Source organism: Sphaeramia orbicularis, chromosome 1 (genome assembly GCF_902148855.1).
Source record: "Sphaeramia orbicularis chromosome 1, fSphaOr1.1, whole genome shotgun sequence".
NCBI lineage: Eukaryota > Metazoa > Chordata > Actinopteri > Kurtiformes > Apogonidae > Sphaeramia > Sphaeramia orbicularis.
In genome coordinates, this window is record NC_043957.1 from 22,586,412 (window position 1) to 22,614,296 (window position 27,885).

Genomic DNA, 27,885 nt, shown 5'->3' on the forward strand with positions numbered 1-27,885 from the left:
CAAAAAATACCCTTTGATAAAAGTATTACAGCATGTGTTTCCCGATTATGTACTCCCTCTGGCTGTAAATGTTTTTGCCTTCGGTCCTATAAATATTTCAGCTGCTCTTTAGTGAAGTGAAGAGTAGCAGATATGTTCTCAGGAGCTGATCTCTCACAGCTGGTTTTCACACAGCTGACAATCTGGAAGTGCATTGATAATGTCCAGTTACCGTATCGGCAGAGGAAGTAACCGGACAACCTCAGCAACTATTTTAACCTGTCAAGTCAAAGCAAGAAGTCACAGTGAAGCAGATGATTGTTTTTTATTCACATCTCTTTTTTTTTTTTTTTTTTTGCCCAAAGATATAATTATTTTTTCCCCGCAGTGGAAATAAAGAATGTTAAAATGGAGACCTGTGGAGTTCCATCTGTCACATTACACTATTCCAAACACAATCTGAACTGACTCAAAAAATTACAGCACCTCTTTTTTTCTACTATCATGAATATATTTAACACATTCTGATGGAAAACAGTAAGTGTCACATAAGTGATGAGAGGCCAGCTTTAGTGTTTACGGTATGACTCATCATATTGAAAGGAAAATAGACAATCAATCATTATAAAGATTCTTTGAGATCAAAGTGATCCTCGACATACATTTTAATATGTGGCTGACATGTGATAGAATAGAATAGAATAGAATAGAATAGAATAGAATAGAATAGAATAGAATAGAATAGAATAGAAATGTATTGCCATTGTTACAATACAATGAGAAACAATTTAGCTGCATCCTTCTCAGCAGTCACTATACTAATAAAAAAAATATAGTGCAAATATAATGTGTGAACATCTTTCTTTCAAAGGTCATTTTATTAATAAGAGAACATGAATAAGACATTCGCTATACAGGAAGGAGATTTTTGATTTTCTAAATAACATCCACCCATGACACAACACATAACCCTACCCAGACGTGAACAGATACAAACAACCACTGAAAAAATTTATGAAAAGACAGAATGAAAATTATAAAAAAAAAAAAAAAATAACAACCATGTTTAAACAGCATTAATACAGTATAAAAGAACAATATTAAACTATATATATATATATATATATATATATATATATATATATATATATATATATATATGAATATCTAAATGTAGTACAGTCCAATAAAAATATGTGTTTGTGTCATGTCTGTGTTTTTAATAGTAATAATAAAATAAAAATAATATTACACATGAACATCAGTTTAACCCTTGAAGATCCAAACAGCCACCAGCAACCAAAAGCAACCACTGATACAAAGTGTTTAATAACTTTTCATCCACTAATCCTATCAATACACGTGAATAATTGGTATAAAATACAGTTTGTCGTCTATTCATGGACATCAGGTATGACCCATTTGGACGTTCAGAGGCTCCGTAGTGAACGTGGAAACACAGTCATCTTCTACAACGTTGATTCACCAGTAAAACCCATGGAATTGGATCAATGACAGTGGATGAAGACACTTGTTTTTAAGTTCACATTATGATATAATTTGCTGTAAAAGTCACTCTTTCTTCAGTTTTCTCTGATTTTGATATAATAACCTGTGAATTTACTTAGCTTTTATGAACATGATCTACAAATGACTAATGGGAAAACACATGATTTTCACTGAAAAATACAAAATGTACAGGGTAGTATTATAATAAATGGTGATAAATCAATGAGGAAGAGTTCAATTCTGAGAGAAGAGTTTTTAAGGGTTAATTTATGGAGGACAAGATGTGAAGGTTTAGTGTATAAAATAGACTTGTGTTGTACTGAGAAGTGAAACTGTATCAAGTTCAGCAGAGTCAGGATCTCTTTCTGTAACAAAACTGAACATTCAGCTATGTGGAATTGCTAAGTTGTTTTATCCAGGGTCTCTGACTCTCTTTATGATTGTGTTCACATAAAAAAGGCAAAGTTAACACTGGGTGACCAATCACAGCTGCACAAGAACTATAATATAAAATAGGAACAAGGAATTCAGATGACAACACAGGCTAAAAGCAACACAGCTGCAGTAGAAAGACACAACAAACTCATTAATATTCTTATCAGTATCACATCATTTACACACAATTATGTCAGACTATAATTACAATTGTTACAATTGTTCTAAGACACTTTCAGTCATATTTTTTTATTTCAGTTCAACCCTGGTGCTGTTTAACATCTGAACCTAATTAAAGAACAAAAACAGAACAGAATTCAAGGTGCACAACAGACTTACAGACAAATGTTATCACAGCTTTAGTGCTGTAATGATTTTCTGTTTTAAGGTTATATATTAGTCTACATCACAAAGTCAAATGGTGTCGATTGTCTATATTGTCTCCTTCCTCATAGACCCTATCACTGGGATTTTTTTATGCACACTTCAAGGTCCACAGGATTTTTTTTTTTTTATACATTATTTTTGACAGATTTTACATTTTTTAACAAACAGACAATAAAACAAAAATGCAAAGACATAAGAAACAACAGACGTCAACAAGCACAGACAGGGCAGTATCAAAAGTTAAAGTACAACGGTAAACAAGTGGGTCAGTGAGTCACAATATTATCCCATCATGATAACAGGGTTGAGTTAGCTTGGGTAGCCTGTTTCAGTCCACGTCAGATCATTCAGATATATTCTCATGTTGTATCAGATCATGTCCAGGTGTGCGAAATGGTTCCTCTGTGACATCACTTTGTATTCAAGGTCCACAGGATCTTTTAAGAGGATTGATTGGTCAGTTTAACATGTAAACCACCTTTGTGATCCTCAAAATCCTGAGCTGAACCAGAACAAACCTCACTAACCCCTTACTCCTTCTCGGTGATACAGGCCATGGATATTGGTCGACTTAAACAGATTCTATTTCCATTTCTAAACAGGAGCTGCTGTAGAGAGGAGGCATCACGACCTCAGCAAAGATGAAGATTTTAGCAGAAAAAAAAAAGACAAAAAACAAAACATGACCTTAATAATGAAATCAGAGGAGAAGCTGAAACTCAGACAGTTATTAAAGAAAGAGCTAATGTCAACAAACGACCGACTCCCAGCATAAAAACAGATTTCAACCATGAACATGTTGAACCTTTAAAATGAAAGTAAGTGCAAGACAAAACTATTTTCTCAGTCTCAAGGGAGTTTGAAGAGCTGTGACAGTTATTCAATAAATCAACTATTATTTAAATAATCACTTTTAATTTCTTACTAAATTGGGTTGTTCAGGTTCATTTCCTCCATGATAGTAAACTTGATATATTTAAGTCGTGGCCCAAACAAAGTAAAAAAGATGTGAGGATGTCGTCTAATGCTATGAGAAACATTCATGGAGAAACTATTCAAACAGGACTAGTTTAACCTGCATAAACCTGGTGATTTAGAAGCGTGTGTTTTATGCAGCACATTCACATGTGAGAGGCGAAGTCTGTTTTTTTTCTTGAATTTACTGACATTTATTTTATTCCTCAGTTCTGATGTCAAGGGCAGGTTCACCACTCACAGGAAACTATTGAAAGACAAAAATATTCCTTTCTGTAGCTGTCACACATGTCATCCTTCTATCCTTTCAATATTGGGACATGAGCCACCCAAAAGACTTTAAAAACTTTAATTAATCCTCACTAGCACAGGCTCCATCATCCTTGAGCAGGAAATAGGCTGAATAGTAGGCTGCATTTATGCATAAATTCTGTTGTCTACTTTCATGGAAGGAACAAATAAATAAACTAACTAACTAACTAACTAACTAACTAACTAACTTTATTGACCAATGTTTTATTGCAGAAACTTATGTAATTAATGCAAACTGGTGGCTGGATTAACCAAGAAATAATCAATGTATGAACAATAGCCTAATTATAACCATGATTTTAAAGAGTCTCCTGAATGAATGCAGTGTAAACTTGACTAGTAAATGACAAATGTTAAATTGATTACCCAACCAGTCAGGGATTGTTGAGAGTTTTTGTTCATTTTTTTAATGAAAAGATGAGTCTGTTTTCAGTCAAGTCTGTCTAAAGAAAACCAAACAAACTGAGGGACATTTTCTGTACTTTAACCCTTTCATGCATGAATTATGAGAACCATAATCAAGATTTTTTTTTCCTGAGTGTTTTTATTCCTCTTTAGCCATGAGAAAAAAAGGGATTGAATTTTTTTATTAACTTATTTTTCATGGAGTTACAAAAATGTCCACTCAGCTGGACATCATGCAATTTTTTTTTTTTTTACACTCAAACATGTTAGTGCAGATCACGTTTATCTAGAACAGCAAAGCTGCAGTAATGGTATGAATGTCAGTGTATGGGATGATGCATAGGCGTCCACTGTGTTTGCTGATATGGAACTAAAACAACAAAATCCATGAAAATATGAGAGAACAGCTGTAGAATAACTGTCCACTGTAGTGACCAATATGCATGAAAGGGTTAAAGAGGTCTGTAAGGAACACAGCAGCTTCAGATCTGCTTGGTTTTAAAACTAACCACATTTGGCTACAAAGGGTCCAGCAGACTGTTAATGGCACCTAATGGTTTAGTAGGAACACTTGAATGATCAGTGAGTATTACCAACACAGTGGAAGTATCACAGCGTCTGCATCATCCCAGCTGTTCCCTTTGTCAGTGCGCGGTGGCAGCGTCTGTATGTGTGTTTTATTGGAAGTGATGCAGCAGTTTTACTTTCTGTTCCAAGCTGTAAATGTGACCCTTTACCTTGTTACACATTTATCAGTGACAAAACAATGTGGAGTCAGACGGAGGCTACTTCTGTCTCCTTTAACAGACTGAATGTGAGTGTGTTAGCCGTGCACAGCTTTAGGTCAGACTGCCTTGTCTTATCTCCCGTCCCTGTCTGATAAAACCAGTATGTTACAGCTGCACAGGCCTGCCGATATCATTAAAGTGGAATGCTAATCATATTTACTTATTGTCAACAAAAGCCCAGAAAAGACCCAAACTGCCAGTGATTTATCCTCCAAACAAGTATTATGTGAAAAGTCAGAGCCAAGTCCAGTTTACAGGATATAAACTGGAATACGACGTAGTGGTAAGACCAACAACCTCAAAGGTACAACTATCTGCTCTTTTTATGGGATGTTTTCTTTTGTAGGATTTCTATTTCTATTTTCTTCTTTCTATTTCATTAGAATTAAACTATGTAATATGGATATAACACTAAATGTAATCTGAATACAGTTTAAATACATGCAACAGGTATAAACATAATTTCGACCTATGTTTTCATTGGTAATGGTCAGGGCCATTACTCCACTTCACATCATCATCTACTACTCTGTAACACTCCAAAGTTATTCCATAAAGTTGTGGACAAAAGTTTTAACAATTAAAAAAATGGACCCTTTGATAGAATATGATTTATTTGCCAATAAAAGTCAAGTCTTATACAGTTCTTATAAACGGTCTCCAGTGAACCTCAGAAACATGTGGAGAAAAAAATTAAAACTGAAGCTTTTTGACCACAACTGTGCACACAATGTTCATGTAACTGTTCATTTGGTAAAAATACAACAATAAAACTTAACTGTGGATTACCAGTTTAACACTGAATCATTATGTTTATAGATTACTTAACTCTTTAAATCCTGAGGTGTCAACGCTGACACACTCTGGACATATGCAATTTGGATGGCTGTAACTCTTTCACTGTTTTTGCAATTGGAAAAATTCCAACAGTTTCTGAAACCTGAGATGTTGCACTTTATAGGCTTTATTGGGTCATTGTGGTAATTTCACCCACACCTGTACTAGAAGCTGGAGAGTAAGCTGTTTTAGCAGTATTATAACATGCTGCAAATTGTAAATGACTGCTAGATTTTGAAAGTTCTAAGTGTTTTAGAAAAATGGGGAAAACGACTCACTCACAACATATTTTCTAACCTTTTTATGGTTGAAATAAGAAAAAAAAGTCTAGATGGACCATTTTAGGCTTAGGCCATTTTCAGACTGGGTATCCGAGTACATTGGACCCCAAAGTCCACTTAATTTTATCAATGTAAATGCATGAACACCGTACCCGAGTCCAGCTAAGAAGGTAGTCCTGTGTACGGACTGTGTAGACTCCAGTACGGGACGTTGCCGCATGAAAGCAATCTGTACCCGAGACTGGAAGTGACCTAATCACCACTCCGACAACGGAAGTAATTTAATCATCACAAGACCATAGACGGCGCTCCTGTTGTCTTCTGAAAAAGCCTTGGATCCGTGCAGCACGGGCTCACCATATCAACCAAACCACGTGGTGATATATCTGGGACAACGAAGGTCGCTCTTTTTTTCACTTTCTCTGTTTCGGCCCTGTAACACCCACTTACTCTCGGGTACCGGCCGCAGTACGTGCTTGTGAATGCAACATCTGCAGGAAAGGTGTGATTGTATCCAGGTACAGCACGGATCCAGATACCCAGTCTGAAAACACCCTTAGGGTTTAAAGGGTTAATATCCACTAGAGTTGCATGACTAAAGTTCTGGTTATTTCCCTCAGGGCCAAAAGTGCAGTGAATCTTTGTACAACAGATGACCAATAACTTGACTTTTATTCGCGAGAACAATCGCATTTGTAAGTTTGACTGAAGACAGAAATATTATGTGATGGGAGTGGATAACTGATGTAAAATGGCAGTTGTGGGTGTGTAAATATATGTAAGTTTTCCACATGTCAGTGTCATGTTCACAGCTTGTGGTGGACTTTGTAAGCAGACACATACTCACATATTTACAGATGAGTTTTTTCTGTTCAGTCATGCTGATCGTAACTGTGTATTTATAGGCTGTATATTTAACACCATATGGATACTGTTACTGCTCGGCTGTGTGTATGTTTACAGCGTTGAGGAAGCGTCTTTGAAAGTGTAGCTTTGCCGGCAACCAATTAGTTGACATTGGAAAAAGATGAACTACTGCAAGGATACACTGAGAGGAAACTTCACGGAAAAAGTGGTGGAGTTTACATCAAACTGCTTCCAATTGACAATATGCATGTGATATGAAAAATAGAATTCAACCCAGTTAAGCTTATTAATGGTCAAAGGGATTTAATTACAGTAGATAAGCAATGGTAGAATGGAAATTAAACATTTCTTTCCTTTTATGGGCGTGTGTATTGTTACAGTATTTAATAAAAAATAGCAAAAAGGGGGTTTAAGTGCTTGAATCATGAAGGTAGATGAACTACCAGTGAGATAAACTCCTACAAAATCTTTTCCAACTGTTATTTACTGAGTATAAATGCATGTTCATCACGTGCCAAAACTGTGTTTGTTCTACTTGTACTTTATAAGCTCATCAAAAACATCGATATTGTTTTATTTTTTTATTGTCAGCACTTAGCCAAAGTTCAGTTACATTATTCCACTATTCTTGCATCATAATATCTTCATGGCTTTTAATCAGTTACTAGTAGTTTCAGCTGAAAAACAACCTTTGACCTTTAGACAACAAAGTATAGTCAAGACATCTTTAAGTTCAAGCGAGCATTTGCGACAAATCAGGAAAAAACAAACCAGATGGCCCTTAGGCATCAGATTCATAAGAATGGAGAAGTTTGAGATCCTACCTTGACCTTTAACCTTTGGCCACCTAAATGTAATCACTATATCCTATAGTTCAACTAAAAGTTTGCGTCAAATTAGAAAAAAAAATATCTTCAAGATGTTTGGAGACCTCAGACTCATGAGAATAGAAAAATGAGAGATCGCAAGTTTGGCCTTTGACTTTTGATCTTTGAACACCAAAATCTTATTAGTTCGTCTTTGAGTCCAAGTTTACGTTTGTGCCAAACTTTGTTACATTCTCTCAAACTCCTGAGAAATTATGGCCTGACCAGTGGACACAGTGTCTTATAAAAACACACTCTGGACATTACTGTTGTATTCAAGACAACCTAAACCAAGACCAAGTCATGACCAAGACCAGAGTCTATCAAGACCTAGACCATCAGGGATCAAGACTGACTAGACTAGACAAGACTCTCTTTGTTGGAGTTTTTAGTACATAAATAAACCAAAAACCTGCCATCAGTACCACTATTAATACCAGCCTTATACATCATTCAGGAGTCAGAATTCTTTAAAAATAAATAAATAAATAAATAATGAATGAATGAATGGTTGCCATGTCATGTTGAACATTTTGTCTCAGTGAGAACTAAATGTTTTCCAACTGTGAATGTGTCATCACATCATTCCGTACATTTGAGTGGGATGATGAATGTCCCTGTTTTCACTTGAACAAAATAAATCTTCCTACTAAGAGGAACACAAAACATCTCAGAGTATCGGAGTGTACCCTTAAATAATTCAGATTTAGCCACTTAAGTACTAAATAAAGCTTGAACCAGATCTGGGTTAAAGTTTTGTAAAACGTCTGACAGGGTTCAAATATTTTTGGGTTTGGGCTGTTCCAGAACATCAGAGCTAATGAAGCTGGTGTTTGTCCTCATCCATCACACACCAAAGTTTTTATGTATATCACAGATTAATATTGTACAAAAGGGGAGATGATCCCATAGCCGCTGAACAGAATGAGGAGCTCTGTGGACAGAAGAATCAAGAATTAGCAACATGTTTTACACCAAAAAGAAATGTTTTAAAGATCACAATAATGATGTTCATTAATAAATCAAAAACTGTTTTGGAAATTTAGGTTGTTTTCACACCTAATAGTCCAATGGACTCAGGTCGAGTTTGCTTTCACACTGCACACTGTCAAATGAACCCAGCCTTTTGAATAACCCATTCCCCTCCTTGCCTGTGGTTTCACTACATCTACAATAGCCATAGAAGAAGACGAGACAAGCAATGAACAAGAAACCTTGCAGGGAAACTTTTATTTCCACAACATGAAAACAAAAATGGAGGTTGTGTTTACCCACAATGCCCTGCATTGTAGTCCACTTCCTGCATTTGGTTCACTTGAAGCTGACCGAGACCTACATTTTTAGGTGAACCAGGGTTCGCTGCTTTGATCCACATCAGAGTTCCATTGTGCTGTCCTACCCCCACGAGTGAACCAGACTGTCCGGGCTAACAGAAGGAACAGGGCTGGTGTGGATACCCTTAGTGATATCTCTACAGCAGTGGTTGGGACTGCTCTTTAAATATAATCCTCTTTGTCTGAGACTGAGACAAGAACAGATAAAATGCACTTAAGACCAAGCTAAGTGGACTTAAGTACTACAACTGTAATGGACACAGCTAAAAGGGGGGTTCTCTTGGGAAATAGTTCACCAGAGCACCACGTGTATTAATTCACAGCTGAAAAGCCCCCAAGAGTTTTACTCCACTATTTACTTCTTCTTACACACACACACACACACACACACACACACACACACACACACACACACATATATCTTCACTCATGAATAAGCCCCCAGCTGTTAAAGAAGCTACACAGCTGACACTTGTGAACTGTTGTCAGAGTTTTCTACAGAAGAATCAAAGGCGTCAGTAGGGAAGTTGAAAAGCATTAAGAACCATTGGTTTTGGCCTTTTCATAGGATTTGTTGAAAGTAAGAAAATTATAGAATATCATCAGTCTTATCCTTTCACAGAAAGAAAAACCAAAATGTCTAGTTTGGAGTAAATGTGCTGAGTTAGATCCTCTCCACCCCCCCGTCTCTCTCTATCTGCCTCTCTCTCCACTCTCGGAGAGGTTTTCCGGGGATACCACAGTCAGCTTTTCCCAGGGACGGCTGGAGCTGGGCCACAGGCAGACAGCGAGGGAGGAGGCCACGGGACGAGGAGAGGCAGGGAGTGGAAAGTAGAGAAGAGCAGGGGGATGGGGAGGCCGAGCCTGAGAGAGAAAACTGACTGAAGGAAAGAGATAGTGAGAGAAAAACAAACCCAAAAGCAGCACATGCAGGGACTTTGTTTACTCGTAGACTTCGCTGTGTTCCCACCACACCCAGATAACATGCAGTTTGATGTAGGGTATAAACACCAAAGCCTCCTGTGCCTGGCATAAACAAGGTTGTATATCATGTTGTGATGACAAACTCATCTTCAGTAGCACAGGCTGTTTGAGTAAAGAAGGTATGAGATGGCATAGTATGAGAGGCCAACAAGAATGTAAAGACGTGAAAGATACAGAAAAAGATGCAAAAACACCTCTTGTATGGTGGATCTGCATTTTTATTACAACTCAACCTTCATTTCTGTCAGTTTAGATAAAAATGTTCTCACTAAAGTGGTCTCAGTTTTCTTGGATCAGAGTTGGAAACATGAATGTTCAGATGATCAGAAGTAAAGCTGACAGACTAGATCACATTAGTACATGGAAGTAAAGCTAAATGAGTGTTCTGAAATGTCAGTAATTATCTCTTATTGCACAGAAAACTAAGGTCAGTGTGTCAAAGATGAACCAGAAAGTTGGCTTGTAAACTTTGATGAATGTTTGCAACATATCATTTGGGTAATAATTACTTACACAGAGGAGGTTATGTGATCACTTGTGTCTGTCTGTCTGTCTGTCTGTCTGTCTGTCTGTCTGTCTGTCTGTCTGTAGGGCATGGACTGCTGTGATTAGTTGTTTGCTGCTCTTATAATTTATATCAGATGCAACACTTGCACGATAAAGTGTCAAACATGACATAGTACCTAAACTGCTACATTACAACTCAAAATAATCAAATTTTTACCTCACCACATCATCTGAAATGTTACGGTTACTTTTTTTATTCATTCCACCCAGCTCCACCACAGTACGCCGCAGGAGCTCATTCCTGCCTGTGGCCATTTCCCTCTGAGTGTCAGACACCCTTTTCGACATATAATCCATTCAGGATTATATTTTTTCCATGCAGGATTATATCTCCACTCGGGACTATACTTTTCAGATCTATAAAGATCTATAACAAGTGTCATTTTTGCACATTTGTATTTTCAATAGAATGGCACATACTAACAGGAATATTGTAATCCCCTTGTAAATCTCTGGTACATTTCTGTGCATTTCTCGTACATAACTGCATAGCAGTGTTTATTGTTTATTTATTTATTCATTTTTATTTTTCCTTGCTCTTAAGTTGCTTTCTTTCTGTACTTTAACTGTGTTGGAGCAACGATAACGAGCACATATCCCCCTGGGGATTAACCCTTTCATGTGTGAATTATGAGAACCTTAATCAAGATTTTTTCCTTGAGTGTTTTTAGTCAACTTTAGGCATGAAAAAAACAATGTGATTGAGATTTTTTTAATGAACCTATTTTACATGGAGTTACAAAAATGTCCACTTAGCTGGACACCATTTAATTATTTTAATTTTGGAAGCAAAGAAACATGTATTTACTGATATACTGTGTGAAAACTATGAAATAAAAAAACATTTTTAATGCCACTGATCTGATGTTTTCTCACATTTTATGCTAGTTATTATTCACTCAAATAATATGGAAAAAAAAACTTTGTTTAAAAAAAAAACCCTGTTAATTACAGTCTAATAACAATTGGCAATTGCTTTACACCCAAATATGATAGTGCAGATCAGGTTTATCAAGAACAGGAAAGTTACAGTAATGGTCTGAATGTCAGTGTATTATGGGATGGTGCATAAGCGTCCACTGTGTTGGCTGATATGGAACTAAAACAGCAAAACCTGTGAAAATACAAGAGAACAGCTGAAGAATAACTGTCCACTGGAGTGACCAGTATGCATGAAAGGGTTAATATGGTATTTCTGATGCAGATTTTTCGTAATTTTGGCTTACAAAATGTACTATATTCTATGAAATATTGTGTAATATATGGTGAATTTACTTGAATTATTTTGATGACCATTTAAGTACTTTTTACATATGAATATCAACATTTTATGGTTACAGCTTCTTAAATGTGTGTATTGTCTGCTTTTTGGACCAAGGAAGCAATTTGATGTAGTTATGTGGGTCTTTGAGACACTATGTTTTCTTTCTGTATTTTTTTTTTTTTTTTTTAGAAACTGTCACACACACACACACACACACACACACACACACATACACACACACATATATATGTATATATATATATATATATATATATGGATAATGAGACCTGCTGAAACCCATAGACAAAGAGGACAACATACTTTTACAATACAGTGTTGATTACTTAGTTCCAAGGTAAGATGCTAATGTTAGCAAGCTTAGCTGTAAGCAAACAAAGACAACTGAATATTACTTATGATGTAGTTACATTTTAACTCTTTAACTTATTTCAGGCAGTTATATACCATTTGATGCTTTGATACTACATAGCCAAAAAGAAATGCCAGTAAAGTTAGAAGCAAGACATATTTTCTTTGTTTGCTAACAACAATGAGCTAACCTATCTAATATTCTCATCTTGGAGAAAGCATTGGAGTTTTTTTTTTCAGCAAATAATAATTTTGCAGTCCTTTTGGTCTATATCTGTATGATATTTCAACTATTATTACAGAAATTCACTATTATTTGCTTTAAAATATTTTCATTGTTATTACACCGTCATGACATAATGGAAAAATCCTATTATAAGACATCCTCAGGTTAAAATATGCACAACAGTAAAAGAAATCTCTATCTGTATTCAACTAAGCAAATATATAAGAGCCTTGCACTGGACAGTGACTAATATGTTTTAGCAACAAGCTCTTTAATGGGTACACATTAAAGAGTATGCGTTTTTGCTCTTCATCCACATGAAAATTCTGGTTTAGCTCATTTAAAACTAGTATTTCCGAAAACTCCAGCCAAAGTGGAGATTTTGGAAAATTCTGTTTTTGTATTTACATGTGTACAAGGGGTAACAGAGTTTTAGTTTTAGAATGTCACTGTATGTGACAAAAAAATGCATCAATGTCATATGTGACTATTGTTTATCCTAACCCTAACCCCATGATAGCGCTCCACGGTGTAATTATGCAGGTCCATGTAGATAAAAATTATCTGGTGTGTAGGATGTTATAATTGTAAAAGGGTGGTAAATGGGAAATATCCGTTTCCATAAATACCCATCTACGTAAGTACATGGCCTAACTCTAACTGATGCAGTGAGAGGCTTCTCATCTCTTAAAAAACCACCAGTTTGTATAAAGTATAAAGATTGGACAGTGTTTCAGTGGAAAGAGGTCATGTGGTCTGATGAGTCCAGCTTGACCCTGTTTCAGAATGATGAAGAAAGGTGGATGAAGGGATTACCCATCATGCCTACTGCCTGTAGTTCAAGCCTGTGGGGCCAGTGCTATGATCTGGGGGGGGTTAAGTCAGTCAGCTGTAGCTTCACAATATCATGTGTCTGAAAAATGGGATCAGCTGAACCTGAATAAACTGAATTATCAGCTTTTGACACAATGGCACAATGAGACTCAGACAGTTAAAGGGTGGTTCAAGGAAGACATCATTTAACACATGGATTGGACACCACAGAGTCCAGAACTGAACTACATGAGCGTCTGTGGGATGTGATGGAGAAGGCTTTACACAGCGGTCCAACTCCATCATCCATTATTAGGTCTTGTTGAATGTTTAGGGCATCAATGAACCTCAACAATTCTCTGTAAATCTGTAACTATGTAATGACTAATATGATGATTCAGTTGTGAGTGTGCTCTTCCACATAATACATATCCAACATTCAGTATATTTTTGTCTTTAACCTCCTAAGACCCAGCTATGGGTTTTATGGGCTTCACAACTTTATACAAAAAAAGAAAAGAAAACTGTTCACCACAAAGGACATTCCGTAAAAATTTTAAAAACTGCATCTGAAAAAACTCTTGCATCATGATGTTTCCAATATAGGCCCTTATTTAATAAAAAACAAAAAAAAAAAAAGCTTGTACTTTGCTGACATTTCCTGGGTCTTAGGAGGTTAAAAAAAAAAAAAAAAATTCATTCATCCACCTTTGAATGACTAAAGGTATGCTTTCATTTTAAATGATGAAGAGAGTTCAGCGATCAGAGTAAATGAATGAGAAAAGACATGAAAATAATTAAAAACACTCAATTATCATTTCTAATCAGTTTAAAAACACAGCAGTAAAACTAAACACACATTTTACAGTTTTATTGTTCACCCAAAATTGTTTGAGCGTCAACCAATCACTTGACCATGCTGACTAATTTAATCTCTAATAAAAAATAAAATAAAAAAAAAGAGATGATGATATATGAGGATATTTGGAGGCAAGTTGACATTTAAGGTTTGGATAAATAAATAGAAATCAAATGCCAACAATACAGTGCTTCGTTGTAAACATGGTAGATAACTGCCCTCAGACGTGCAGGTTCCATATGCACAGAGTTTTCCCTTTTTCTGGAAGCCTTGACAGGCCTCCTGTGCCTCATAACAGTCGGTAACGTGGACCGGTAGTTGTTCTTAGGAGAGGCTCAGTGAACGGTCCATTAAGCGTAATTTAACTAATACTGAAATGTGTCATTTTCTGTCGGCCTACAATAGTACATTCTCATTAACTACTAGGTTTTATATAACTCTGTAATTTGCAGGAAAAGGTCTAAATTGGTCAAATAATGATGGTTCACCCGGTTAGACACAGATACCTGAACACACAAAGACTCACACATTGTGCAGAATGTGAACCTATTCAGGTCTTTGCTGTAATAAAGCCCCTAATCTGCCCCATACACAACATGAATGGAGACATTCCTCCTGCCTTACTCAGCCCCACACTCACACAACAAATCCACACACACTCACATACACTAATATATTTTTTCAGTTTTACTACCTGTGGTTCTTCATTACACAAAACCCCTGCTTGACCTAATAAAATGAATTGACTTGGATTGTAGTTTGATGCTTCCACTGTGTGAATAATCAGGCCGTTTCATTTCTGCTGATGGTGGTTAAAGTCTGTGGAAATGATCTGCCTGTGTGTGTCTTTGTGTGCGCTCACGTGTATGTCTGTGTCTGTCTCTGTCTGTCTCTGTCTGTCTGTGTTTGCGTATCCCTTCATTGCTGGGAATTCCCCTCTCCCTGCTTTTCCCTCCCACCAGCGCCTCTTTCTGTCCGCGTCCTGCTGAACCAATCAGAGCATCCGTCTTTGTGTTTCCTCTTGCTGTGACATTGCAGATCAGCGGCGGGGTCACGGGGTCGCGTCTCACCCGTACTGGGGTCACATTTCCGCGACATGTCAAGGCAGGACAGAAATGTATTTAACAACCCTGAGGCAATCAGAGTTGCAGAACCCAAAGAAATTGAAAATGTTAAAACAAGTTACCACCAACAAAAGCTGAAAGTGAGATTTTGGCACATTGTTTGATTTGACATCCAAGAGAGTGTGTTTTTTTTTTTTTTTTTCCCTGCCAAAAGGACTTTGCGACTGGGTTTTGTGCGACTCACTGATCCCTCCCTCCCCCATGCTTCTCCTCACTATTTTCACACACACAGCTGCTTCCTGTTGGATGTGTATGTTTAAAAGAAAAGAGGGAGGAAGTGAGAGATTCAGTTTTATTTTATTGTTTCATTTTAACTGTTCACAGTGAAGGGAAGACGTTACGGCTTAATTTAGCAATCATAAAACTTGTTTTTGATTTCAGTGACTCTTAATCATTGCAAAATGTATGAACAGACCAAAGACCATACCAGTCAGATGCATCTGTTTGTCCTAAAAATCCCATAAACTTAACCCAAATGCACATTTTATGAACTATCCTGCTGTGAAGAAAACAAGCTTTTTCTACTTTTCCCTTCATCTACTGGTTTCCATGTATTTCTCCATGTATGAAATTCAATTAGTCTTCCCTTAGAGGCCTTCCCTGGCCTGTGTAATCAATTGCATTTTGCTCTTAAACCACATTACCACTCTGTAATAATGCAGCATTGACAGAAACCACTGGTGAGAGTAGGTTTTCATCCATAATTCTGTTTCATTTGTGTTTCATTTTGACTTCTTGTTTTCAGTGTCAGTTTAGATTTAATGACTTTTCAGTTTTTAGTACTTTACTATTTATTACTTTTAGTGCATTTTTTTTTTTTTTTTTGTAATATTGAGTATTTTCATGGCTGCATCATGCACCTGGCCTGGGGTTAACTTGTATTTTAGGGCAGAGGGGCTGGGCAAGGTAAGCTAGGTTAGCCCTGTTGTGCCTTGGAGCTTTTCAAATAGACTTTTAGATGTGTGGGATTTTTCATCTTGAGAAATGTTCCACATATTTTATCACCTTCCACCACACGGCACTTACTCTTATCTAAGATACAGTCATATTCAAAGTAATCCCAAATGAGACTCCAGCACTTTCTCCAAACTTTCACTGCCATGATGCCAGTTGACGGATTGGCAGTGGATTGGTGTAAAACTGGCACAGCAAAAAAGTTGGAAGGATGGATTCAGTGTAAATATTTGACTTGTATATGAGAGAAATGTACAGAGATGAAAACAATGGTTTGAGTTATCTATTTCTTCAATGAAAAGGCTTGTTTTCATCATTATTTCAGTGAATAACAACCCCAGAGTTTTCATTTGCAGTAGTAACCTTGCTGCAGACTTGATGGTTAATGTGGTCAGTAAACGGACTTTTGCACTAGATACAATTGATCTGATCTCAGTTGATTTGCAGTTGGAGTTTGCAACTTGTCAAATATTATTTTTTGTCACATTTAAAGGCTGAATGTAAGATTTGTGCATGTTGGACTTGTGCTGGGAGCCGGTCATTTGGTAACATTAGCTAACTCCATTACTGCTTGTGTTGTGGGTATCAGTGCAGTTATATCCGAGTACTTTTACGGGTACAAGTACACATGCTGAGTATCGGACCCAATACCATACCCGATACTGGTATCAGTATTGGAGCATCCCTAACTTTTGCCATTCAGAGTGTTACTGATTTCAGTTGTGTGTGTCTGCATGTACACTGCAGCGCTGGCGCCTGCCTCCTGGTCGCTGCTGTGACGTCACATTTGGTTGTTAACTTTCAAATTGTGAGCGCGTTTGGTCTGCACGGTGCGCCCCGGAACAGTCCATCATCTATCATTTAGACCTTCAGTCTGATGATCTCAGCCACTTCTGGTGCAATGACACTCAGTGGGTGTGATTGCTAATTGAATCTGGCGAATTGTGGCTGAATCTGGTGCAGTGTCAGATGCTATCTGGGTAGACTCCAAATAAAACTGAAGTCAGCCTCATAAGCAACAAGCACACCTTTATATACTCAACCTTTAAGAGTCAAATTTTGGTTTGGGGTTTTAAAAGAAATAAGTAAAACAATCCCAATCATCAGGGGCTGTGATTTAATAAAATACTTTTCTGTAGTTGTGTTGGAAAATAGTTGCCGTACAAATTTAACAGATATCGCGCAACTTTGGAGAGGATGGATTATTTAGAATCCTGTTTATGTCATTCTCACAAAGCCCAAGATTCACTCGCTCCATTTTGATCCTCACTAAGGGCAATACAGATGGTAAATGCTTCCCTATTGTAACCCCATAAGGTCAAGAAACTTTAACTTCAATATGCTGAAATGTACAAAGACTCAAAGTGCTGAGTCTGACACTCATGATTCTCTGTGGATTTGTTATCACCAGTGACCTCTTTCACACCACACAGAGTCATTTGATCCATTGTTTATACAAAGATAACGTGTGGAGCAGCTTCGAGGTCTGCTCTCAGCTCTCCAGTCATATAGTCTCATCTCTCTGTGTGTAACCAGCCAACACATGATTAGGAGATAAAACTTACAAAACAAGAGTCATATTACAATGATCTAGTTCTGATTTAGTTATGTCACTGGAGTCACTATAGTTCACTGCAAGTTTTAAAACTCTGTAAATGATCGAAGGCATGTATTTGTGCTTTAGTAAATATGACATAGTGTCAAAAGTAATCAGATTATTAATTCATGACTGTAGACAAAGACTACAGAAGAACAGAGCTGATTGCCTTCTATCAAAAATGGTGGCGGCATTGCTCTGCTCATTGACACTGATGTTGCAATTCAACAAAATTAGGATTCACTTCTTATCAGAGTACAAAGAGAATAAATACAGAGAATAGAAGAAAATGATGAAATTGTGGTGTTATTTTTGCAAAATGTGTTCAGTCCATTATGGCAGAAAAGTAGTTCTGTCGCAGTGGATCAATACATTGACTTCAGTTTTTTTGTGATTGCAGTACTCAGTCCAAGTTTCTTTTGATCATTTAAGGCGCACATTAAATCAGGAGCCATTTGACTGATACTATAGTTACAGCTGTGTTTCTTTTGGATTTGTATACACCAATATAAGATCATTTTACAGTGGAAATGTATTTATTTAAAGGCAAAAATCTGGCAACAATCAACAATTCCACAGGAATTATCCATTATTCAAAATATATAAACGGGGTTTAAAGCATTTCTTTCATATATTTATTATCCTGTAAATTAGTTTTTTAGCTTACCGGCCGACAGGCCGTAAGCTGTTGTCGTCATGCGGCGTCTGTCATCGTCTGTCATCCGTTACAAAACTTTCAATCGTCTTCTTCTCCGAAACTACAATTCTGATAGACTTCAAACTTGGTATACAGCTTCTGTATGATGATGTCAACACAAAGTATTGAAATTATTTGGATCTGGATCTAATTCTGGATTTGGTGTGACTTTGAAAAATTTTCCCATTATAAGAGATAGGAAGTGGATTGATACAATAAATCAGTCAGTATCAATGATATCAAGTTGGAATTTGAATTTTTCTGATTGGAATATGACCAAAACATGGGCTATTTCTGTAATATAATAAATACACATAACTAGGTGATAGTAAATGGCATCTGGATACATTTCCCAGAGCTTTTAATTTGGCTGCTAAGTGACAGGGCCATTGGTCCTATTTTCAACGTTACTCCTGAGCTTTTATTTAGAGAACACCTGCACAGCTCATATGTGTTGTACACGGATTTGTGCGCAATATTGAAACTTTCTGCATATTCAGAACATATCACACACATCTGAGTTTTAGGATGATTTAAGGCAGGGGTCTCAAACATGCAGCTCGGGGGCCAAGTGCAGCTAACCAAAGGTTCCAATGCAGCCCGTGGGATGAATTTGCAAAGTGCAAAAATTCCACAGTCAAGGCTGTGGAACTCATTTTAGTTCAGGTTCCACATACAGACCAATATGTTCTCAAGAAAAATAATAGCATAAAAACCTACAAAAAATAATGACTGAATGATGTGAAAAAAATATTACACTCTGCCTATAAATAATGACAACTTCAAATTTTTGTCTTTGTTTTAGTGCAAAAAATAACTAAATTAAATTATGAAAATATTTACATTTACAAACTATCCTGAAACAATAAAATGTGAATAATCTGAACAAATATGAACAAACTGAAAGGTCTAAAGAAAATTAAGTACAATTTAACAATTTTCTGCCTTCAGGGCAAAAATAGGGCTGACAAGCCACTCCAGTACCAACAAAAACTGAAGTGAAGGTCATCATTGAGACTGATGGACGAACAACAGTGTCTTTGTAGATTCGATCCATAATGTACATGTATAAATGATAAGTTAAGGCATAATATTGTTAAAATTGCACTTATTTTTCTTAAGAAATTTCAGTTTTTCCTAGGTTTTTCATATCTTTTTTGTTTGGATAGTTTATAAAAATAAGTATTTTCATAATTTAATGGGGTTTTTTTTGCACTAAAACAAAGACAAAAATTTGGAGTTGTCATTATTTATAGGTTATTATGCAATTATTTTACTGGTCTGGCCCACTGGAGATAAAATTGGGCTGAATGTGGCCCCTGAAAGAAAATGAGTTTGAGACCCCTGATTTAAGGAATTTTGAAGCTGAGTGAAAACTAGATTAGAGTCATCCAACTGGAGGCTCTCTGCCAGAATAAGGGTGAATGTTTTGTTGTACAGTGGGAAGGCTGTCCTTCTCCTTCCTTGCACTACCTCTGTGTTGTCACTTTTAAAGTCCCTTTCACTACATGAAAGAGTTGCAAATACACCCTGCAAACAGCAAGTTTTATGTGCCAGTTTTAGTTATTTTAATACCACAATGCGCTTCCTGATGCACACATTTTCCACTAAATCAAACTCTCTCTCAACACTATTTTTCAAGTGTACTGTTGCAGGATCCTGTACTGAGCTCCACCAAAGAAGCAGCCAAACTACCCAGAGAATGTTTACACTAGCATAGTGTTCTCAATATGTTGGGACAGACCAGGAAAAAAAAGACCTACAATACATTTTGACCTGAAATAGCTAAAATGTTCATCAGATCTACCAGTGTTTAATTTCTTCATGGTAGATGCAATGTTTGCACAAGCTTATACTTCATATTCATATTTTGGAAGTAAAAAAAATTACCCATTGATTAAACAAATGGACTCATCTCTGTTTGGCGTATTATTGTGGCTATGAGTAATATTACAGTTCCCTCCTTCAATCATGTTTTTACTTGGGGACAAATGTACAAATATTCTAAATATTGAAGATCTCACATCCCCTCATCCTCCATGAAATCAACACCTATAGATGTAGGATTAAATATTACACATCCAAGAAGGGATATGAACCCTGCACAAGGGGAAAAAATAAAGATTGTAAAGATTTTAAACCGTTTTTCATACACAGTTCCATTAATTATTAAGCTAGAAGCACCGAATCCTAAACACTTCTAGACGTCCACTCAGTCAATAGACCTACCAAGTTTCATAAAGATCGATGCGTCCGTTTGTGAGTTATACTGTACTAAACAGAGGCAGACATGAGAAAACAATACCCTCGGCTTGGTACAGGATGATCAATAACCACAGTATGACAGCCTCCAGGAAAATCTGATTAAATGTTAAATTTGATTAATTTGATCATTAATGTGTAACAGGATGACTCAAGTCCATTATGTGACTGTAAATGTTTTTTTCTTTCATATCTGCAGAGTGAGTCAGTCAAATACTTCCTGGATAACTTGGATCGGATTGGCCAACTGGTGAGTCATTCTGGTCGTTTAAAAAGAACATGATGTTTTTCATCCCTTCCGTTTTGTATAATAAAACTTCATCTTCCTCTTTCAGAGCTATATTCCAAGCAAACAGGATATTTTGTTTGCGAGGAAGGCGACCAAAGGCATTGTTGAGCATGACTTTGTCATCAAAAAGATTCCCTTCAAGATGGTGGATGTTGGAGGGCAGCGGTCTCAGAGGCAGAAATGGTTTCAGTGTTTTGACGGGATAACCTCCATACTCTTCATGGTGTCATCATCTGAGTACGACCAGGTACCATTGAATCACACACAAATCTGTTCATGTAACGGTAATGTAAAGGACTTTATGTGGAACCTCCACATAATATCAGACAGGCTCATCATTATTCTCTTTTCTCTCTTGACTCTCGCATTACGAAATGGACAAGATACACGGCAGAGACAACATTTGAGGTTTAAACAAAGTGCTCTTTGTGGTCAGTTGAGGAAAGTTGATTGTTCCCTCAGCTGTGGCTCCGGCTCAAATCAACAGTCATATGATGACGTCTGAATACCTAATTGGTGCACAGATAAAAACCAAAGGATAATGTGTGTGTTTGTGTGTGTGATTTTAGGTCCTGATGGAAGATCGCAGGACAAACCGTTTGGTGGAGAGTATGAACATATTTGAGACCATCGTCAACAACAAGCTCTTCCTCAACGTGTCCATCATCCTCTTCCTCAATAAAACAGACCTGCTAGTGGAAAAGATTCGTACAGTAGACATCCGCAAGAACTTTCCAGAGTTCAGAGGAGACCCACGCAGACTAGAAGATGTGCAGGTATAAACTTTATTGAGACATTTTGGTAATGTGAATTACATTACTTTGCACTATAGTTGTCTGAGTGAGTTTGTTGCTCCTTCACTTTGGTCCAAACTAAATATCTCAACAACTACTGTATGAAACTTTTGAACAGATTTTTATGTCTTCAAGAGAATGAAGCAGCTTAAATAATTCCTCTCCTATTCGTTCAATACTTTGATCAGAGGCCATTTCTCATAGACTGCAAGGGAAGCTCGGCTTCCCCTAAAATTACAAAAATTAAATGGTTAAATCTGTACAGTTGTGTTGACATTTCATTGACTACAAATGTCTTAGAACACGTTCATCTCACAGACGAGTTCGTTCAGAATCAGCTTTATCACAAATCAACAGACTCGATGTTGTTCACTTCTCATACATTCCCGTTGCGCTGTTTTCTCATTCGATCTCTGCTCAGTGCATTTGCCCGTAGATGCTCAGTGTCCATGCACTTCAATGGGACCGAGTGGAACAGTTTTTTTCATTGCCTCAAAACTGGACGATAATTGGATAAATGCCACGATTTTGTCCCGCCTCCGGACACTCAGCATCTCTGGGGTGAATGGAGCTGTGGGCGGAGCTCAGCCGGGCTGAACGCCGGGCTTCCACGTGCTGATTGGAAGATCAGTTGAAAAGCTGAATCCCATTTGATTGACAGCTATTTTGAGATCTACTCCTTCACTGACAGTTCAGTTTAATACTGTCGCACATTCTGCTGTGAAATCAAGAGAGAAACCACTACGAAATTACTTGTTCATTTCTTGCACTGTAAATAAAACACACTCATTGTACTTCCTTGTTTCAATTTAACATAATTTCAGTGTTTTTGTGTTTACTTGGTACGATAAGGTCACTGACCATTTTCTTAAAAAGGAATGGAGGGCTGAATTTATGTTTAAATAGCTTGACAATTTTTTTTATATAAGCCGACAATGAGCTTCCCCTCTCTGAAAGACGAGCAGCCGCCACTGACTTTGATATACTAAATCCTGACTAAATTACACTTACTAAAAGGTGCTATATGGAGTATTACTACTTTAAAATACTTGATTATGACCTAAAAGTATCATTAGAGTGTTCAGAGTAAAGAATCCTGAAGTGTAGCAATAGGAACTGAATTTATTTACAGCAACAGGCCAGACACTCTGTCAGTCTTCCAGTGGGAGGTAAAACTAATGCCTTGGGGCCTTTGACCAAAGTGTCAGAATTTGATCAGATAGGATGAGAACCACTAAGAAACAACTTTTAGATCCGAAAAAAATGATTCTGTGATAAAAGCTTGTCACTGTTGTTTTCTCCACCGGACACAGCTCTAAATGAAAAGAATGGAGTTTGATTGTGAAATGTCAGTGTTTCTTCTACATGGGTGAGTTTGATTCTGAGTCTTATGAAGGTAAAAAGTTATTATGGGATGTTATTGTCTTTGCTAAGTTGTCATTTGTTGATCCATAGTTCAGACTAAACTGTGACAGTTCTGACCTTGTTTGTTGGATTCCAAACAGATCTTTAGTTCAGCTACTGACAACACAAACTGTACAGAAAACAGAGGTGATTATTGGTTTTACTGTGGCTGTTTTGTGTCTAAAAACAGAGCTAAGCTAACAGAGCTATAATGTAAACTATCAGTTGTTCAGCACACTTTTATTTAAAACGACAAAATAGGTATGTATGAGTTTTTGTTTGCAGAAGAAAACGTGATGATACCATAATACAGATGTGTGTAAACAATGAGCTCTATACTTTATTCAGTGACTGACACAGCCTGTAGATACACAGAGCTGATATGTTGGCGGTTTTGGTCATCGAAAGTGTGTTCTGGTACGTGACATTCCTCTGCTGTTGAGAGTATGAAATAATAATACACAGAGCCCTTTAATGGAGTGATATTTTGCTTTTTTAAATGGAATTATGTATTTTAAAACATTTCCCTCTAGTCTACATAAACTGTAAATGCTATGCTTGGGTCTGAATTCTTCATTAATTCAACTCCACAGGTCCATCTTCAACAATATTTCTGAGTAATGACACCAGAAAGGTCGTTTTGAGCGCTGGCCCTTTAAATGCAAATGAATCACTTCACACCCCACCCCCTCCAGGTTGTTGATCATGCTCTCTGTCCCGTTCAGGCACTCGTTTTCGTTAATTCATCCAACAACTGAACATTTTAGGTAATCGGCTCAAAGTTTGGACATATGGACGTATGGACTACAACCACTGCTGCTGACGAACAATTATAGTGTACTTTGAGAAATGTTCGTCAGAAGGCTTGACCTTATATGTGCAAATGTCGTGATGTAACTAGTAATAAAACATAACAAATTAAGCAGGAATTGAAACAGGTTGTAGAAATCCACTCGATTTTTGCCGGAATGAATCTAAAGATAGCTTTGCAGCACCTGGAGGGTTGAAATTCAAACTTTTTGAACTATTAGGGTCCAAATACACAAATAAATGAAACAAAGACTAATAAAAGTGGGTTTAGCAAAATATGACCCCTTTAAGTTTATGTTAGGATTGCTGTTTTGAGCCTTTTTTCCAAATTGTTTAAATTATTCATAAATATTGTAACATCGTTCCAGCTCCAGGAGACACTTTCATCTGCCTACACATATGTAAACCAGCTTGTGCACACATGCTCACTGTCCCTCCTCTGTGTCTTACAGGCGTTCCTCGTGCAGTCGTTCAGCCGTAAGAGGAGAAACCGGGGAAAGCCACTGTTTCACCACTTCACCACCGCAGTAGATACAGAAAATATCCGTTTTGTCTTCCACGCTGTCAAGGACACCATCCTGCAGGAAAACCTTAAAGATATCATGCTGCAGTGACCTTCAACACTACACACCCCTCTGACTGTTAACTGTGAAATCAGCCATGAATCAGCGCCTGCAGGACCACTTGTCTCCGACACTGCAGCCCATGAGTGCATATTAACACTGACCTGTGGAGCAGTCAGTTGACCTGTCGAATGGATCTGACTGAACTTTGAACTCTGAACCTGTGGAGATATGAGGTGACTCTGAGCCCGATAGCCCTTGGGGGTCCACTGTGGAAGGGGTCACCAGGACAAGACCCTGTTTTTAACTTGTAAAAATATGCTGGGAGGACAGTGGCCATCTTGTTCTGGTATAGCATGCTTGCCTGCATAAACAGGTGAACTTAAAAAAAAAAAAAAAAAACTTTGCTACATGAGCACTGAAAGTGTTTTTCCTTGGATCTGTATATATGACTAATGACAACCCTGTCACTAAAAGTCAGGCTGCTGCTTGTGGAAATACAGCCGGATCTATGCTGTGTGAGTAAAGAGAATGATAAGAAGAAAGAATAAGAGCTGAAAAATGTTCTACACGTGACTGAGGGAGAGGGCTGAGGGTTTGGGTCTGTACTGGTCATATGCTGTGTTATGTGATAAGGTTGCACAAGTGTTCCTGTCAATGAACTTTAACAGAGGAAAGAGATCCATCTCTCTCAAGCTCTCAGCACTGTCTCCTCTCCTCTCCTCCTCTCCTCCTCTCTTCCTCTCCTCTCCTCTCCTTTTCTCTCCTCTCCTCCTGTCTTCCTCTCTTCCTCTCCTCTTTTTTCCTCTCCTCCTTTCTCCTCTCCTCTCCTCCTTTCCTTTCCTCTCCTCTCCTCCTTTTCTCTCCTCTCTTCCTCTCCTCTCCTCCTTTTTCCTCTCCTTTCCTCCTCTCCTCTCCTCTCCTCTCCTCCTGCACAATAGGGAGATTGTTCATCTTGGTTCCTCAGCAGCAGAAACAGTCGACCGTCAAATTAAAGACTCCTCTTGGGTTCAAGAAACATAAACACAGCTCAAGGTTTTGCATGAATTATGCTTCATCTCTGTCCTTTATGTCTATCGCCCTGTAAAAAAAGTACCACAAAGACAAAACTTCACCTGAAGCATGTTACAAGTTAAGTATTCCCTTCACAAAACGGCTGGGGGATAGTGTTTCACTGCTTGTTTCTGTCCTTTTGTCCTTTGAATTTGCAGTCGTAGAGAAAAGGGAAGAGCACAGAATGACAGCGTTGAGCTGTAAATGACCTTATTCTCGTGTTGCCAGTAGTTGTTCTAAATTCGCCACTTACAGCCAGGGATGTTGGTTCAGCTGAAAGACTGGTTAAAGCACAAAAGATGGTAAAAAAAACCAAAACACCTGTCGAGTTACCAGCAATTCATTTGATTTTACCAGTCGAATATTCTCTCCTATCTACTGTCAAATGACTGCTGCTATGACTCCTTACAGCACATGAGCAGATAAATGTCTAACAGGTTCACTTTATAAGACTTGCACCAGCTTGTGTTCATATGGGAAGTTTTTGTGGCTGTTATGATGGGAGCTAGTTGTTTGTTGACATTAGCTCACTCCGTTTCTGAACTAACAGTAACTAGAAAGAAATAGGAAGTCAGTGTACGGATTCTCACAGAAAAACAGACCTGACTCCTCTACATAAAAATCAATGTACAGGCTGTAACCCTGGACATCTGACACACTCATCAGGTTAGGAGTAAAGTTAGCAAACATCAACTATGACCTGCTTCCAGAAAAAACAGAATGCGGCTTCACATAAGCACATCAACAAGCATAAATCTTACAGAATGAACCATTAAAGGTACAATTTCCAAGATTAAAACTCAGAAATTAACTTCAATTATCAACTGAGGGAAGCTGAATTTCTCCAAAAAGTAACTTACAAAACATTTTAATACTGTCAGTAATTGTATGTGGTTACTATCTTCTTAAGCTATGGTAGCTGAAGGTTATGAATAGCCCCAATACTTAGAAAGTAACAGTTACTTAACACAGTCTGCACCAGGATGCTATGGAATTCCTTCAAATCTAGTCAGCTAGTTTAGCATCAATTGTTATGACTTAATCCAACAACAGCCAAACAGGATGTGACAGAAGTTACATTTTCAGTGGATGATAACCTAATATGTTGTAATTTTAGTCATTTCATTAGAATTTTATGTCTAGAACAATGCTGATATCCCCAATGGTCTTTTCTTTCTGCCTTTTCTACATTATTTTATGCATTTGTTAGCATGCTGAATTGTTAGCCATAGTGATTTCTATGACTTAGAGTTTAGTTCAGGGGCCGCATACAGCCCAGTTTGATCTCAAATGGGTCAGACCAGTAAAATAATAAGCATATTAACAAATATATAACTGTTTTAGAGTGGGTGAAAAAAGTAAAATGACATTATGAAAATATGAATAACCTAAGCTACCATGTAGAACCTGAAATGTATTCAGAAAAATAAGTGCAATTTCAACAATATTGTGTCTCAGCTTATTATTAACACAATTTAGGAGATCGTAGTGGATCTACAAATGCACAAAACATTTAATAACAGGCAGAATATTGTTAAAATTGCACTTTCTTTCTGTAGAAATTTCAAGTTGTTCCTATTTATTCAGCTTATGCACATTTTAGTCTGAAAATTGTAAATATTTTCACAATGTAATTTTATTATTTCACATTAAACCAAGGAGAAAATTGAGAGTTATTATTACTAGTAAGTTATTGTGCTATTATTTTACTTCATCTGATCACATCTTGCCCCTGAACTAAAAGGACTGCATGTTTAAGTTTAGTTATTTTTTGCACAAATTCAACTTGTGGGCCAGATTGGACTATTTAAAGGGCTGGTTTTGGCCCACAGGCTGTAAGTTTGACACCCCAGAGTTCGACCTTTTATGATTCTGAGTATAAGACATCCTGTGTTGTCAGGACAGGCTCGCCAAGTTCCATTTGGCGTTAGCATTAGCCAAAGTACCAGCCCAGTAGAAACATTTAGCATCACTACTCACCTAGAACTGTCTCCAGGGAGTAATGCTGATGTTTACTCACATGTTGGTTCTATTTCAGTCGCTTCTTTCCTTTTCCACCAAATGTTCTTTCTAACCAGAGGCAGGTGGTGGAGGTGATAATGGTCACTTGGCAAGAGCTTCAGCCATGATATGTTTACTGTTATGTTGTGTTTACTGCTCAGCTCACACTACCTGCACTTCCACACATTTGACAAGATGTTAGAATACTCCTTCTGGGCAGCACCACTTCTTCTTCTGAGAACTGAGGACAGAATACTATTGACTCAATGTGCCTCTTGAG

The 27,885-nt window shown here is 37.4% G+C and overlaps 1 protein-coding gene across 1 annotated transcript in view; it reads left to right on the plus strand.

Annotated features, from left to right (window-relative positions):
• gna12a (guanine nucleotide binding protein (G protein) alpha 12a) overlaps positions 1 to 25,033 on the plus strand; it is a 51,291-nt gene extending 26,258 nt beyond the window's left edge. The window contains exons 3-6 of the mRNA XM_030144866.1: positions 20,891 to 20,941; positions 21,027 to 21,227; positions 21,550 to 21,756; positions 24,441 to 25,033. Of these exons, the coding sequence (XP_030000726.1) occupies positions 20,891 to 20,941; positions 21,027 to 21,227; positions 21,550 to 21,756; positions 24,441 to 24,602 (621 nt within the window). The 3' untranslated portion in view covers positions 24,603 to 25,033. The remainder of the gene's footprint in view (positions 1 to 20,890; positions 20,942 to 21,026; positions 21,228 to 21,549; positions 21,757 to 24,440) is intronic.
• The last annotated feature ends 2,852 nt before the right edge of the window (positions 25,034 to 27,885 follow it).